Below are 18,319 nucleotides of genomic sequence, written 5' to 3' on the forward strand. Positions count from 1 at the left end.
TGGTTTGGATGAAGTAACTAATGAGAATAACTCAGACAGAACAATCGGAGAGAAAGAGTCTAACCAAATACCGGCATCACTGAAAGCAGCCAAAGATAACGATACGTCTTTGGGATGGTTATGAGTAATTTTTTCTCTAATAGTTAAAAGTTTGTTAGCAAAGAAAGTCATGAAGTCATTACTAGTTAAAGTTAATGGAATACTCAGCTCAATAGAGCTCTGACTCTTTGTCAGCCTGGCTACAGTGCTGAAAAGAAACCTGGGGTTGTTCTTATTTTCTTCAATTAGTGATGAGTAGAAAGATGTCCTAGCTTTACGGAGGGCTTTTTTATAGAGCAACAGACTCTTTTTCCAGGCTAAGTGAAGATCTTCTAAATTAGTGAGACGCCATTTCCTCTCCAACTTACGGGTTATCTGCTTTAAGCTACGAGTTTGTGAGTTATACCACGGAGTCAGACACTTCTGATTTAAAGCTCTCTTTTCAGAGGAGCTACAGCATCCAAAGTTGTCTTCAATGAGGATGTAAAACTATTGATGAGATACTCTATCTCCTTACAGAGTTTAGGTAGCTACTCTGCACTGTGTTGGTATATGGCATTAGAGAACATAAAGAAGGGAATCATATCCTTAAACCTAGTTACAGCGCTTTCTGAAAGACTTCTAGTGTAATGAACTTATTCCCCACTGCTGGGTAGTCCATCAGAGTAAATGTAAATGTTATTAAGAAATGATCAGACAGAAGGGAGTTTTCAGGGAATACTGTTAAGTCTTCTATTTCCATACCATAAGTCAGAACAAGATCTAAGATATGATTAAAGTGGTGGGTGGACTCATTTACTTTTTGAGCAAAGCCAATAGAGTCTAATATAGATTAAATGCAGTGTTGAGGCTGTCATTCTCAGCATCTGTGTGGATGTTAAAATCGCCCACTATAATTATCTTATCTGAGCTAAGCACTAAGTCAGACAAAAGGTCTGAAAATTCACAGAGAAACTCACAGTAACGACCAGGTGGACGATAGATAATAACAAATAAAACTGGTTTTTGGGACTTCCAATTTGGATGGACAAGACTAAGAGACAAGCTTTCAAATGAATTAAAGCTCTGTCTGGGTTTTGGATTAATTAATAAGCTGGAATGGAGATTGCTGCTAATCCTCCACCCCGGCCCGTGCTACGAGCATTCTGACAGTTAGTGTGACTCGGGGGTGTTGACTCATTTAAACTAACATATTCATCCTGCTGTAACCAGGTTTCTGTTAGGCAGAATAAATCAATATGTTGATCAATTATTATATCATTTACCAACAGGGACTTAGAAGAGAGAGACCTAATGTTTAATAGACCACATTTACTGTTTTAGTCTGTGGTGCAGTTGAAGGTGCTATATTATTTTTTCTTTTTGAATTTTATTGCTTAAATAGATTTTTGCTGGTTATTGGAGTCTGGGAGCAGGCACCGTCTCTACGGGGATGGGGTAATGAGGGGATGGCAGGGGGAGAGAAGCTGCAGAGAGGTGTGTAAGACTACAACTCTGCTTCCTGGTCCCAACCCCTGGATAGTCACGGTTTGGAGGATTTAAGAAAATTGGCCAGATTTCTAGAAATGAGAGCTGCTCCATCCAAAGTGGGATGGATGCCGTCTCTCCTAACAAGACCAGGTTTTCCCCAGAAGCTTTGCCAATTATCTATGAAGCCCACCTCATTTGGGCTTTATTCATGTTATTCATGTTATATTGTCTGGTATTGCACTGCGTGCACTTTTTAAGGAGCAGCCCCCCTAATCTCGTTGTACTATGCAGACTGTTTGCTGTGTATAATGACAATAAAGGCTTTCTATTCTATTCTATTCTATTTTGATGGTTGTTTTCCGTTTTCTTCCACGCGTCTCGGTTTTTTGTCCATTTTAAAGCATTGGAGATCACTGTAGATTCTTCTTCTTTGTCTTTCGGCTGTTCCCATTAGGGGTCACCACAGCAGATCAATCGTTTCCATCTCACCCTGTCCTCTGTATCTTCCTCTGTCACACCAACCACCTGCATGTCCTCTCTCAGCACATCCATGAACCTCCTCTTTGGTCTCCCTCTTCTCCTCCTGCCTGGTGGCTCCATCCTCAGCATCCTTCTCCCTATATACACTGGGTCCCTCCTCTGCACATGTCCAAACCATCTCAATCTCGCCTCTCTGACTTTGTCTCCAAACCGTCCCACCTGAGCTGTCCCTCTGATATGTTCATTCCTAATCTTGTCAATTCTTGTCACTCCCAAAGAGAATCTCAAATCTTCAGCTTCTGCCACCTCCAGCTCTGCCTCCTGTCTTTTTGTTAGTGCCACTGTCTCTAAACCATACAACATAGCTGGTCTCACTACTGTTTTGTAAACTTTCCCCTTCACCCTTGCTGATATTCTTCGGTCACAATCACTCCTGCCACCTTTCTCCACCCACTCCACCCTGCTGCACTCTGTTCTTCACCTCTTTACCACACTCTCCATTACTTTGAACGTTGACCCCAAATATTTAAACTCATCTACTTTCACCACTTCTACTCCTTGTAAACTGCACTATTCCACTGGGCTCCCTCTCCTTCACACACAGTACTCAGTCTTGCTTCTACTGACTTTCATTCCCCTTCTCTCCAAAGCATATCTCCACTTCTCCAGACTAGACTCAACTTGCTCTCTACTCTCACTATAGATCACAATGTCATCTGCAAACATCATAGTCCATGGGGACTCCTGTCTGATCTCATCTGTAAACCTGTCCATCACCACTGCAAACAAGAAAGGACTCAGAGCTGATCCTTGGTGTAATCCCACCTCCACCTTGAATGAGTCTGTCATTCCGACTGCGCATCTCACCGCTGTCACACTATTCTTGTACATGTCCTGCACTACCCTAGCATACTTCTCTGCCGCTCCAGACTTCCTCATACAATACCACAACTCTTCTCTTGGCACCCTATCATAAGCTTTTTCTAAGTCCACAAACACACAATGTAACTCTTTCTGTCCTTCTCTGTACTTTTCCAACAGTATTCTCAGAGCAAACATTGCATCTGTAGTGCTCTTTCTTGGCATGAAACCATATTGCTGCTCACAGATCTTCACCTGTTTTCTAAGCCTAGCTTCTACTACTCCTTCCCATAACTTCATGCTGTGGCTGATCAGCTTTATGCCTCTGTAGTTACTGCAGCTCTGCACATCACCCTTGTTCTTGAAAATAGGAACCAGCACACTTCATCTCCACTCCTCAGGCATGCTCTCACTTTCCAAGATTTTATTAAACAATCTGGTTAGAAACTCTGCCATCTCTCCTAGACATTTCCATGCCTCCACTGGAATGTCATCTGGACCGACTGCCTTTCCACTCTTCATCCTCTTCATAGCAGCCCTCACTTCTTCCTTGCTAATCTCTTGTACTTCCTGATTTACTCTCACCACATCATCCAGCCTTTTCTCTCGCTCATTTTCTTATTCATCAACTCTGGAAAATATTCCCTCCACCTTCTAGCACACACTCCTCACTTGTCAGCACATTACCATGTGCATCTTTTACCCCTAACCTGCTGCACATCCTTTCCAGCTCTGTCCCTTTGTCTGGCCAATCGGTACAAGTCCTTTTCTCCTTCCTTACTATTACAACTTCTTGTACAGCTCGCAATATGCCTTTTCCTTTGTTTTGCCACTTCTCTTTTTGCCTTACGCCGCATCTCCTTGTACTCCTGTCTACTTTCTTCATCTCTCCGACTATCCTAAAACATTTTCGCCAACCTCTTTCTCCTTATACTTTCCTGGACCTCTTCATTCCACCACCAAGTCTCCTTGTCTTCCTTCCACTGTCCAGATGTCATAGCCAGTACTGTCCTAGCTGTCTCCCTCACCACATCTGCAGTACTTTTCCAGTTGTCCAAAATTGCTTCCCCTCCAACCAGTGCTTCTCTCACCTGCACGCTAAATTTCACACAACAGTCTTCCTCCTTCAGCTTCCACCATCTGATCCTTTGTTGAGCTCTCACTCTCTTCTTCTTCTTTACCTCTAAAGTCATCCTACAAACAACCATCCTGTGCTGTCTAGTGACACTCTCTCCTGCTACCACCTTACAGTCTGTGATTTCTTTTAGCTTGCATCTCCTATAAAGAATGTAGTCCACCTGTGTGCACCTTCCTCCACTCTTATATGTTACCCTGTGCTCCTCTTTTCTTAAAGTAGGTATTCACCACAGCCATTTCCATCCTTTTTGCAAAATCAACTACCATCTGTCCTTCCCCATTCCTATCCTTGATACCATATCTACCCATTACTTCCTCATCACCTCTGTTCCCTTCACCAACATGCCCATTGAAGTCTGTTCCTATCACCACTCTTTCATGCTTGGGCACACTCTCCACCACCTCATCTAACACACTCCAGAAATCTTCTTTCTCCATCTCACAACCAACCTGTGGGGCATATGCACTGATGATATTCATCATCACCCTTTCAATTTCCAACTTCACACTCATCACCCTGTCAGACACTAGCTTAACCTCCAACACACTTTTACCATACTCTTCCTTTAAAATGACCCCAACACCATTTCTCTTCCTGTCCTCACCATGGTACAACAACTTGTACCCACCGCCGATGCTCCTGCTCTTACTTCCCTTCCACTTGGTCTCTTGCACACACAATATGTCTACCTTTCTCCTCTCCATCATATCAGCCAGCTCTCTCCCTTTACCAGTCATACTACCACTGTAGATGAACAGCCTATAATTTTTTGCACCTGCGTATAAGTTTTCCCCTCTCCAATCAACTTTTTAATCAAACTACGTGTTATATGGCTGGGGGGCCTGGCTGCCGGTTTGTTTCTGTCTTTTGGTTTTCCTCCCAGGTGGCGTGCGTTTGGGACTGAGTGGCTGTGTTGCTGAGGCTGTCAGGACCTCACCCTGATCACCTGCGACTCGTCAGGACTCACAGCTGTGGTGCATCTGGATGGATTGGAACATGTTGGCATTTAAGACTGGAGTGCACAGTGTGTGTTGGCCAGACTCGACCTTGTGACCAGACGGGTGAGATCGTCGTCTTGGGAGCCATCTCATCAGCAGCGGATGCTGAGAACGTCCAGGTTTGATGCACAGTCTGTGAAAGAGGAGGGGGTGAGGGTCTCACGCTCGTCAGCACACTTCCTGAGGTACGTTAGATTTTGTGACTAACAGTTATACAGTCAGTAAATGTGGTGTCCCTCACACCTTATTGTATTGAGCTGTATGTTAGTCATGTATCAGCTTTCACTGCGGTGGAGTTTTGTGAACTGGATGTTCCATGCCTGCAGGTTGGGAAGCTGATCAGTAATCAAGCCAGGAAGTGTTTGCTGTTTGTACACCTTTAAGTGTTCTGTGTGTAGAGTGTGGACTCACATAATGGTTCCTTCTTTCACAGACTCGGTTGTTGCGGCCACCTGGGGGGTGTCGGCGGGGTCCTTGGGTCCGAAACAACTTCTGGCTCCGGACCGTTAGCGCTGCTGGGAGCGCACCACGCCAGGCCGCACCTTTTGTTGTTATATTATCACTGTTATGTATTAAATTCAGTTAGCCTTTGTACCGTGCTCTGCTTATTTCATACTGGGTCCTTCAAACGCTGGTCGGTTCTCCGAGCTGCGTCCGACACATAACACTACGCTGTTCTTCTGAACAATGTCTTGAACGTTCCATTTTCCTCAGGCTTTCAAAGAGAAAAGCACGTTCAACAGGTGCTGGCTTCATCCTTAAATAGGGGACATCATGAAAAACTGTGATTATACAACTAAATACTAGTTTAGTGATTCACAGGATTGCTAAAAAAGCAGTTTGAATATAATAGTTTTGAGTTTGTAGCGTCAACAGCAGATGCTACTATTATTGTGAACACCCCCTTTTCTACTTTTTTTTTTACTAATAGCCCAATTTCATAGCCTTAAGAGTGTGCATATCATGAATGCTTGGTCTTGTTGGATTTGTGACAATCTACTGAATCTACTGGTACCTTGTTTCCCATGCAACAATAAGAAATAGACTCAAAACCTGGATTAATCTTTTTAGTCACATAGCACTACTATTATTCTGAACACTACTGTATCATCAATGGAGAAATGTTCTTGGACACAGTACAGTCAGTAAAGGTCTTCAGTCATTCTGCTATCCCCCCACCCCTTCATTTGGCATTTGTCTCCATGGAAGTTCAACACACTACATTATGGATATTTGTTGGCAACACAATGGAAATTTGCAATGCACCTCTCCTAATGGTATACATTATGAGCTTAACTTGAAATCTCTTTAAAGAGTCTTTGTAAATTCATCCAGACAAATTTACAGTAATACTCAAAAAACTCATAAAGCTACAGCAAGTAGGGAGAATTACAAAACAAAAAACAAACAAACAAAAAAAACTTGCTAACCTTGGGATCTGTTCCTAAATGTTTCAAACCTGCAGTGATTAAACCATTATTTAAGAAACCTAACATTGACCCGAGTCTACTGAAAAATTATAGGCCAATATCAAATCTATCACTTTGTTCTAAAATCCTTGAAAAAAGTGGTTTCATAGCAGCTCGTGGACCACCTTACTGTGAATAATCTGTCTGAGCCACTGTTATCTGTATTTAGAACACACAATTCCAAAGAGACAGCCCTCATTAAAGTGGTAAATGATCTACTGCTTGCAGTGGATTCAGACACCACTACAGTTCTGTTGCTGTTAGATCTTACTGCTGCATTTGATACGGTGGATCACTGTAGTCTACTTGGTAGGGTGGAGACCATTTTGGGATTACTATAAGTGTCCTTGTATGATTCACATCCAACCTAACCAGCCACTCTTACTGTGTCCTATACAACAACATTACCTCTAACCTTGTTGACATGAAATATGGGTTTCCACAGGGGTCCGTCTTAGGACCCTTGCTTTTCTCCCTTCACATAGCACCCCTTTGGGCACATACTGTGGTGTTATGGGACTACTTTTCATTGCTATGCTGATACCCTCAGCTGGACATGTCGATAACTGGTGGCAATCTCATACACATAAAGACTGAAGAGGATTGCGTTGGGTCAGTGAAAAGCTGGACGTCCAGCACTTTCTTACTTTTAAACTCAGACAACACTGAAATGATGATCCTTGGTCCAGCGAGACATCAACATCAGTTTGACCAGCTAACGCTGAACCTAGGCTCGTGCCACAGTGGAACCATAGTGAGGAACCTTGGGGTGATCTTTATCCCATGCTGTCCTTTGAGCTACACATCAGAGATATCATGAGGACTGCTTTCTTTCACCTTCAAAACATTGCAAAGATTCATCCCATCCTGTCTATACCTGATACTGAGACCCTGATTCATGCTTTTGCCTCTTCCAGATTGGACTACTGAAATGTTCTACTCTATGGTTTGCCGCAGACCAGCATTGGGGACCAACAATTGGTTCAAGATGCTGCCGCCAGAGTTTTGACAAGAAGCAGGAAGTTTGGCCGCATTACAATGATTCTGCCATCTCTTCACTGGCTTCCTGTCTCTGTGAGGTTAGATTTCAAGGTTCTGTTACGAACCTATAAAATTATTCACGAACTAGCACCTCCCTACTTAGATGACCTAATTAAATCCTACATACCGGCATGGGCTCTGTGTTCACAGGACTACTTTGTGTGCCCTGGTGAATAAAAAGTCTGTGGGCCACAGAACCTTCTCTTATTGTGCCCCTGTGGAATGAACTCCCTGCAGAGATAAAACAGATTTCGTACAGACATTCAAGTCCAGACTTAAGATGCATCTATTTTCCCTCTCCTATGGCTGGCATAGTGGCATAATATGGAACGATGCTTCCTATCCTTTTAAATTCCTTTTATTAGTAATAGAACCGGTCTCAGCCTCACTTCATCTAAATTCTGGGTATGTTAATGAAGCTCAGGCGTAGCTGCCAGCGATCACCTTAGTATTCTCTCTGCTTCCCTGTCAATTTATTACTGGTGAACTCATACCTTAGCTGCATTTATTTCTGGATGACCGATTCTGCTCTTTTTCTCTCTGTCCGAGGCACTGAAGACATCACGCAAGGCTGATGGCTGCACACCACAGAGCTCTGGAGAGACCACAAAATGCCCTGGCTGAAGCTGACACAGCACAGTGCAGCCTGCTTTTAGAATGTAGTCTTCCATGGGGACAGCTTGTGCTGTAGCCCACTGACAATGTGATGGATACTGGTCCTGCACCCCAGGCCGGTGGACTCACGACGCTCTGCCTGTGGCACCAATGACTGCGTGCTCATCTCAATAATGCACTTTGATTTTGATGCTATTCTGGTTTTTCCGTTTCCTGTTTTTGTTTTCAGCTTGGTAAAACTTTGAAAAACCTTGTAACTGTTAGAATGGCTAAAGCAGTGGGTCCCCCCAAGTCTGGTCTGCTTGAGGTTTCTTCCTCAACATCATCAGAGGGAGATTTTCCTTACCACCTGTGTGCTTGCTCAAGGAGTCTGGTAAGGTTAGACCTTACTCATGTGAAGCACCTTGAGGCAGCATTGATGTGATTTGGAGTTGTATCAGTGAAATAAGGTGAAAATAAATTGAACAGGAAGACTGAAGAAAAATCACCTGTCTACTGCTTGTGATTTCATGCTAACTACTTTGAGAACCCTCATTTTCATTTCTGCCAAGAGAAACAAGACAGGATTAATCCTAGTCACCACAGGAACACACACACACACACACACACACACACACACACACACACACACACACACACACACACACACACACACACACACACACACACACACACACACACACACACACTGGCAATGACATAATGCAATCTGCAACCTCACCACTCAATGACATTAAATCCTACACACTGTAGCATTAAGCTTAAAATATGAAAAAAGTGGACAGAAAAGAATTAAAAATTCATAAAATGACACAAAACTTCGCACTGCAGCTCTCCAAGTGACACAGACTGTATGAGCCTTGTATAAAAAAATGACTCCTTAATTAGTTTTTGTAATACTGTATGGACAAAAAACAAAACAAACGTGTCTGTACATTATTGTCGTATAGAACAAATTATCTACCTCCATCCTTTTTAGTCAGGGGTGTCAGAATAATACTCTCCAAATATTCAAAGGCAACCATGAAGGACAAATGAAGCTTTAAAGACTATCCAGTAGGTTTTCAAAGATGCAGAATTCATCAGGCTACATGAGCCCTGACTAAACCCTTCTTCAGAGCCAAATTTATTCATGTGGAAGGATGAACTGCTTCCCACTGTTAATGTGGCTTCATGTGCACATCTCGAGCCATGCGCTGGCTTCTGTACTGGCTTAGGGGCCAATTTGGATTTACAACAGTGATGAAAGCTTTATCACTGCACATGTACTGGGACAGTATGACTGTTTTTAAAAGTAAATTAACAGAAGACTAGGAATAGGAAGGAAAGAATAGGAGGGAGAAGTAAGGGATTAGTGTTAGGCAGGAATCGGCCTCATTACGCGCAAATCGTATCCTGGCCATCAGTTGTTTGCAGTAATGCGTCTTGTCAGGCAGCTGTTTCTCCAGGAAGTGTTCATTTTGAATACTAAAACATGGGTAAGTGACTTACAACTTCCTCTTCATGATCTGCTACTGAAGAATAAACTCAACAAGCTGTCTTTTAATTCATTAATTCCATAGTTTTTCCTCAAGGCAGGGATGAAAACTGAAAACACGAGTGCAATTGAAAAGCATTTCAGACTGGTTTTTGTGGATTCAGAACAAGCCCAAAATTTATTTATCTAGTTTCCTTGTGGCGAATGACCACCTTTTCTATTTTAATTTGTTAAAGGTATGTGACTCTACACAGTCATATGAAATGCAGAAAGACAGTGACAAAACTATGCCCGACTGTATGAGACTATGCATAAAAGGGAATAAAACAGATGATCCAATTCAACCTTTCCTTGGATAAAGAAAATAAATTGTGCTAGCAATGTTGACAGTGAATTAAATCACACAAGGGAACATTAATAATAAAAGTAATTAATCATAAATCACGTTCCAATGCAAAAATCCATTATAATCAGGAAACCCTGTGCCCCGTGTCATACTGAAATGATTCCGGAGTGTTTTTGCCAAGTTTTCGGTCCGGGAGATGGAACACATTGGGAAGTAAGGCAGTGAGTTCTCTTGATGCATGATGTGTATTCCTTGTTGTGACTGGGGAATTATGTGCTACTATAGATTTGGGGACTTTCTCTTGATTTTATTAGCTCTGATGGTTCGATAGAGGTGTCAATCATCCAAACAGACCAATGGGTTCCCGAGATAATGCCATGCGCAACATTCATTGTGTGTTCAGAGGTATGCTGAGCATTACGCATGGGGGCGCAGAGGAGTTCTGTGTGCTGGATTTTTTTTCAAACCCCCTCCCATAAAAAAAAAACAGTTATAAATAGAATGAATAGCTTTTGTGACAGAAATGAAACAAAATGAGTAGTGTAGTTTGGTACCTGAGAAATACCAAATGGCACACATTGTGCCAAAATGGCCAATTGGGAGAGTCCTTCTAAATATTGCTCAACTCTCCAGAACTTCTCTGCTTCAGTTTTTGGCATCGGTTTTGGTGTGCCAGTAGTGGTCAGAAGTTGTAATATGATTTTCTACAGGTTTTGGGTTGCAAATGCATCATTTCAAAGCACAATTCACAAGTGTACTTTTTAAAGGCGCAAATGAAACTCTTTTTTTTTTTTTTGTTATGTGCCATCTTCATTTATTCTGACCCAGAAATACTGATTCTTACACCTCTGCAGTACTCTCATGGGTGTTACCTTGATTAAAATACCAAGCTACTACAAATAATCCTCGTAGTTTCTGAGATATACTCAATTTATTTTGGACATGTCATTTTTGAGCAGGAGTCTGGAAACAGGCATACGGTACAAAAGGTTAAAAGAAAAAAGCATTGGCAGTGATGTAGCCAGAGGTGGTCTGTGTGATACCAGCTTGCACAATTTTCCACCATTGTTAAACGTTTTAGTTGTGTTCCGTCTCATTTCAATGATTGGCTAAACTCCCCTACAATTTCCACTGGTGTCACTTTGTATTGCACACTTTCATAAATGTTGCACAATATAGTCTTGTTAAAAAAAAATCACTAACAAGAAACCAATGTACTTCAAAACAGAAAAGGGTTGAATGGTGTCCTTTCAGATGGTGGGAAATCTGGCTTGAAATAACTCACTCATGACCATAGTTATTAAATATTTTTTCTGTCAATCTAGTTGTTGTGTTCAGGAATAGATTCCTACAATGTGGGCAAACCCTCTGCCACTTTTACAGTTATACTTTATCCTAAACACTATCGGCTGTGAGCCAACAACTCGAAAAAAGATAACACTGGACAACATGCAAAGGGTCCATCTCCACCCACATAATTTTAGTGCAGCAGATAACAGAATATTTACAGAGGAATCCTTCAAATGGTGATACAAGCACCAAATTTGTCAAAAGTACACCTTAGTTATTACTCTTTTGAAAAAACCGATGAGCCACTTGAATTTTCTATAGGCAGCTACGTAGGGGTCAATTGAAGAAGTACATAGGGCACAAAATCTAAAAATGCTCCAGTCATACTGAAAATTATACCACATTATTTGTCTGATTGTAAAGATTCCAAAAAGGGTATAATTTGGACTATCTATGACTGAATTCTATAGAGTTTTGGGGTAAAAACAAGAATGGTGACAAAGTTCAGTTTCAGTTTGTACAGGGGTTAAAACAGAGTTGCTCCAATTTTGTTCAAAGGTGATGCATATTATTGGTTGAGTTAAAAGGGTTTCAAAAAGGAATACTTTGCACCATGTATTATGCTTAGTTATCACATTATGGGGTAACATATGTCACATGTCACAGAATTCAATGGACGTCAACATTATTTGACGTTTTACTTTAGAGACCAAGCGTTGAACACAGTCAATGGTGCAATGCATTTATTAATCCAAGTAGCTCAATCAATAATTTGCACCATTTTTTACTAAAACTGGAGCATCTTTAACTTTTGACCCCTGTACAAACTGAAATTAGGTTTTTACCCCATAACTCCATAACATTCAGTCATAGATAGTCCAAACTATACCTTTTTGGAGTCTTTATGTTGGGAAGGTGTCGTAGCACGGACCCACAACAGGGGGCGCAAATGAACGGACAATGAATAAGCCAAAAAGGTAACAATTTAATGTTGTGATAATACACAACGAAACGTACAGTAATTTGCACAGTCAATTTAACACCAGGTGACGTGTGGGCAGGCTCGAAGATAGAAGACCCCCGACAAGAGAGAAGCCGCGTCCCACACGGCTTCCACCACCAACGGCCTGAAGAACACCGGAGCCGCCAAGTCCCGAGTCCCCAGGTGGCCTCTGTCTTCGGCTGTACCGTGGGCCGCTGAAGAGCATTACCTCCTCTTCAGCGGCCCACACAACACTTTATAATCAGACAAATAATGCGGCATAGTTTTCAATATGACTGGAGCATTTTTACATTTTAACCCCTGTGTAATTCTTCAATTGACACCTACGTGCCGCCCATTGAAAATTCAAGTGGCCCGTCATTTTTTTCAAAAGAGCAATGTCTAAGGAGAATTTGTGCTGGATCTGGTGCTTGTATCACCATGTGAAGTATTGTTTCAGTTATTTGCTGCACTATTTGTAAAAGGGTATGCCAATAGCTGTTATTATTCTATTCAATTTGACCATCAGCGTTTTGGTGTGGCAGTGCTCAAAGTGATTGTGGTGCATCTTGTACCTTGTAAACCCCCCAGTATTCCATCAGGCTGACCTTAAATCCAGGCTGCTAGTGTTGAAAGGGTTAGTGATTAGCTCCCTATGGGGAAGTGGATTGTTCCTGCTTCTGTCCTCTCTAACTCTAAACCTAAAAATGGAACAGCCCTGTGTCCACCTTAGCAAGTGGCACACATACATGCACTCACAGGCAACCACACCTACACCGCTAGAGAACAGAGTGTGGCTTCGTCGAGAGAAGGTGGCATATCTTGAGGTATTAGCTGAAAACACGAGTGTGGGAATAGATGCGGTTGAGGGAAATCGGATAAAAAGCAGACGATGAGAAAATAAAATAAAAAATTGACAGGAGTATCTGAAAGGTGATAAATAATAAGCAAGACGCTGATGTTAAATTAGGAAATGAAGAAAGGAAGGTGTGGGTGGTAAATCTCTAATACCCTTCTTTACTACCAGACCAACTTCCCTCCCACACTCTCGGCATTGCGCCCTGCTTCTTTCAAAGAAGCCATTAATAATGCATTCCAGAGCTCACTTCACGCTATTGTAAACATGACATGATAGGCGCCGTGGCAGTGTAGTAAATGGGCACACATCACACAACCAAAAACTTCTAAGACAGGAGACTCCCTCGTAAATTACCAGATTCTAAACAGGTCTGGATTCAGCAATGCCCATGTTCCTCCTGGGGTGCAAATTAGTTCAAGAATGTCTTAATTGGCATAGGTTGTTAGCAGTCTTACATAAACCCTTCTGACAGTTCCAAGTAGCATATTAATCATGACACAATAATAAAGGCTGATCAAAAGCCTTTCAACATCACTGAGGCTCACTGAGAGTGAAGTGGTGCGATACAAACAGAGGCAACACAAAGAGGGCTTACGTCTGAAGTACAGTTGCTAGGGAAGACGCTGGTGTGTCACCAAACAGATGCAACAACGTAAATCAGACCACACCGCTTGAACTTTGGACATTATATGCTGTTGCAATGAGGTGGGTAAGTACATATTATAATATTAGGGACATGACAACAGATCAGCCAGTAATTACAAAAGTATATTCAGGATAATCTGCACAAATAAACAAATAAATCAAAATTAACATGCCTCCATCTGACATTTATAATGCTTAATGAAAACGTAATGGTTATGGAAAAAGATAACAGCACTTCGGTTTGCTATTAAAAACCACAATTCAGATGTTCATCATCGTATTAAAAAGGCAATGATTTCCCATTCAATCAGGGCTGTGAAATGAAAATTGTGAAATTTGAGGAAAATTTGTGGGGGGTCTTGGGGAGCACAGCTCCCCAGCAGCCGGGGTGTAGGGCCCGCGGGCCCCAGAAACCAAATTAATTCTGTATCTAATGATACATTTTCAGCATGTCTTGGAAGAAAAAAAAATCTCAAAAGAACTGCATATTTAAATGATCCTAGATTCAACCTTTCATTTGAACTGTCAATGGTAATGTTGAAATAACAGAATATGACATGGACGTATGACCTGTAGTGATTTTCCTTTTAATTGTAAACCAAATTATGCATTAACTCAGAACAATTAAACTACATGATATTTATGAAGACTGAAAAGAAAAGCATTTCAAAAACCATAGCTAATGCTTGTAGAATATTTTGAAAATCATCCTCTACCAGCCATTGTTAGCGTTCTGTGCTAACTGGACTGTCAATATGGCTTGCTAGCAGACACGAGCTGTCACTCAAAGCGACTAAGTCACTAATTATTAATAAGTTTATAAAATAGCTTAAAACCGATGACCTCAAATCCTCCACCCAATGTGGCTGCCATGAATGGGGGAAACTAGCTATAGGAATCAAACCCTTTTATTTATTCATTTACTTTTTACCATGTTGTACACGTTTATGTTTGTTGGGCAATTTAGCGTGGGTGTCTCCAAACTCAAGGAGCCATTCAAGGACATTTGGCACTTCTGTGCTGGCTTCATGACTCAGCAAAGGAGGTTGGGGCTTAATTTTGACGAACGAGCCACAAACAAAATTAAGAATAAACAGGGTTGAGACTCCTAACAGAAAGAAAAGACACATTGCATCCATCCAACAGAGCCGGATGCAGAATTTAATTTACCGAGTTCTATTGTAGTTTTCATATGGAAAGGAGACACTCGGTATGCGCAGCTGATTCAGTTGGATGAGATTCACCCTCTGGTTGTTTAAAAGCTCTGCTAACGAAGCGAGTGCAAACAGAGGCAGTGACAAAGCGTATTAGCATTTCTCTGAAATTAGGGAGATCGAGGGAGTTGGAATAATGCCAAAGCCATAACAGAAAGAAATTACAATGACAGAAATGTGCTTTGAAACGCTATGGGCGCTCTATGTTGCATTATGCAGTGAAATAAGAAAAGAGTGCAACAAAATGAAAAATAAATTGAGAAACATGACAGCGCATAATAAACTGTTAGATGCTGCTAAACAAACTACTTAAATCGGCTGACTGTAGATGAAAACCTTCCACATGGACAAGGCTTCCACTTGATCCACCTTCACAAGTGATGATACTCAAAAAGCATTAAAATCAAGGGTGAATTCAAACATCTCATCACAGAGATCAGGGATTTTGAAACAAAGCTATAAAAAGTGACTTTTAACGTTAAAGGCCTTGTCACAGCTTGACGATTTAGCCAGCGTAAGCTGACACTTCCGTTTCCACCGAGTGGTTCGGGTCGGAACGGTTAAGTCTGGCTTGGTTTGCGTTTCTACTGCCGGCACTTAAATATTGCAGAGCACGTTATCCAACGCGTGTACGCTGTCAGCAGTGTCTCTGCTCCACATGGAGGCAAAAGTGTGTAATTTAACATTGTTTTATTTTACTTTTGTCTTGTTGGATCACAGGATTTATTTTCATCGCGTGCAGACTGCTGATGAGTCGACTGATGGCTGTGATGAAGTCTGTGATGAATGAATGAAGCGCTGTGACTCTTTAAACTTTTAAGCCCTGGTCGCGGTCTGTTCGGCCCCCCTGTGCGGCCTGATTGGTCCGCTGTCTGACAGTCAAATGGGTGGACCGATCAGAACACATGGGGGTTCCGGTCAGACTGCAACACCGGCATCCTCAGGCTGAGAAACACACCTGGAGCAGAAAAATGCTGAGGGATTTGCTTTAAAATGCTACGTTTCCAGCCACGACAAGGAACTAAAGTATTTTCAGATGTCATTTTCCAAAATCAGAACGCTTTATGTGGATAAGATTTCATCAGGATGTGATGATGAATCCAACTGAAACAAACAGGTTTATAAGACCTTATATTTATTCCGTGTGTGAATAGTTTTACTATTTGAAACAGTCTGTTTGCATGAAGACTGCAGCTTTCAGCCAATCAATGGACAGCATTAATGGACGCATTTCGATTTATGAGTAAATCACAAGAAATGTGTGTCAACAATTGCATAACTTACCTACAACTTATGTCTTGCACGTGCGAGTCATACGCTGCCATATAATGGTAATTTTAAGCATGCCCAAAATTTTTTGAGGTGCTCGACGTACATCACGTGCTTTAACGTGCTCTTAACTTATAAAAAAAATCTTATTAGACGTACACCCGTATACCCAGCGTTTTTAATACGTTGGCTAAATCATCATTGTGTGACAGGGGTGTAAGACATGATGTGACAGTGACTGTTAGACCGTTCTGTGTTTACTCTTACCTCTCTGCAGAAGCTCACAATGTTCTCCCAAAGCTCCTTTGCTTCGCCCTCATCATTTCGTCGACGGGCTTCAACATGCATGCTCTCTCGTCTCTTCAGAGGCTTAACCACCTTGCGAAGTGTGAGGTACTGCTGAGGTGTATGGCATGCTGCACAGTTTTTGGCCTTGATGTCATTAAGCAGCGTACATGCTGGGCAGGCCCACTGTCCAACCTTCTCCTGAAGGTTCGTTGAGGTGGTGGAGGAAGAGGAACTCGAAGAAGCAGTAGCTGAAGAAGAGGAGGGAAAGCCTCGGGCCTGTTTTCGTATTTTATGGCCCGAGGATGATGAGGAAGAGGAGGACGTGCAAGAGCATGATATGGTACTAGGCCCCAAGGGAAGGCTGCAGTGTGGACAGCAATGAGGCAGGGATCCCTGTTGTTCCTGAAATCCATGCAGCTTGGATGAGCCACAAGCAGAACACTTTGGTGCGCCTGTAGGATTGCGTAGAGTACACTTAGAGCAAGCCCAAGTGCTGAAGTCTGGACTTGAGGGGCTGGCTGGTGTAAAGCGCACGGTTTCACATCCTACCAGATCAATGAGGTCAGCACCTGCACGTGATGATCGGCAAGCCTCGCACTTGGACGAGCTACCTTGATTGGGCATGGAACAGCTCGGACATTTCCAGCTGGAAACAGCTGAGGCGACAATAGAGAGATGAGGGGTTAGTGGGTGATGCTGAGAGTCTTCCTCTTCTAAGATGCTGAGGCGCTTGCTGGGGTATGAAGGTTCCTGGGGTTGTGCGTGTTTGGGTTTGGGTGGCCGCTGTGGGGCAGGTTGGGGTGGCACAATAGCCGTTGAAGGGGAAGTGGGGCTAGGAGTGTTGGTGCCTGTGCTTGGTGGTCGCCCTGGAGGAGGAACTTCTCTCCTGCTTCGTGGCACAGGGTTGTTCTGAAGGGAGGAAAAAGCTGAACACTGAGAGGTGAGAGGCTGTGTCAAACTGTGGGAAGACTCTGGAGGATCACAAGGAGGAGCTGTTGGAGAGTCATCTGTCAAATCGATAAGTATCGGGGCAGTCCCTGCTGTGTGCACAGGAAACCCTAGCACAGGTGTGCGTACCTCAGGCACCACCAATGCCTCAGGGGGGATTTTAGGCAAAGACAGTTTCCTGGGCCCACCACAAGCTGAGCAAGACAGGGCTACAGGTGTGTTGTGGAGTGTACAGCGAGGACAAGCCCATCCAGACTGCTGTTCCTCTAAAGTGCCCACCTCTCCGTTGCTCTCTGACCGTCGCACTGTGTCCTCCTTGGCCAAATATTGTCCATGAGGCTCCAACAGCACTGTGGAGTTGATAATGGGTGTTACAGGCTCAGTAGGTGGTGGAGGAAGGCCGTTGGCAGTAACGGCTATTGTGGTAGTTGGAGGTGTGTGCGTGGCAGGTGAGGGTCCGAAGCCGCAGACTGTGCAAGTCCCCGAGCCCTGAGGGTTGTTGAGGGTACAGCGGGGGCACGTCCAGCGATGTTCGTCAGTGCTGCTCAACCGCAGAATCTGGTTGAGGTCGGGTTTCTGACGTGGTGCCTCACAGATGGAACAGCGAGGTGCTGCACCAGCATTTAAGAAGGTGCAGCGTCCACAGGACCACTCATTGCCTCGCACCGCTGTAGCCATGGAGCCAGGGGAGTGAGAGTGGCTAAAAAACAGTAAAAAAAAAAAAAAAAAAAAAAGAATCAAAACAAATACATCAGTTGTACTTACAGGACATATCACACCAGCATATATTCAGCATAAAAATGTGGTTTCCAAGCAATACGACATGAAAATTCTGTAAGGTATATCTTCTATTCCACATCCCAAATCTATGGTGGAACTCTATTAGTGTA

General features: G+C 42.8%; 1 protein-coding gene across 3 annotated transcripts in view; it reads right to left on the reverse strand.

Moving 5' to 3' along the window:
• Positions 1-18,319, reverse strand: part of capn15 (calpain 15) — a 120,918-nt gene that overhangs the window by 40,102 nt on the left and 62,497 nt on the right. For all 3 annotated transcript variants that reach the window (XR_004566484.1, XM_034193894.1, XM_034193895.1), the window contains exon 2: positions 16,461-18,129. Coding sequence is in view for 2 of the 3 variants with exons in the window: in XM_034193894.1 (XP_034049785.1) it covers positions 16,461-18,129 (1,669 nt within the window). In the remaining variant the exon portion in view is untranslated. The remainder of the gene's footprint in view (positions 1-16,460; positions 18,130-18,319) is intronic.

Source organism: Thalassophryne amazonica, chromosome 18, assembly GCF_902500255.1.
Source record: "Thalassophryne amazonica chromosome 18, fThaAma1.1, whole genome shotgun sequence".
NCBI classification, from domain to species: Eukaryota; Metazoa; Chordata; class Actinopteri; order Batrachoidiformes; family Batrachoididae; genus Thalassophryne; species Thalassophryne amazonica.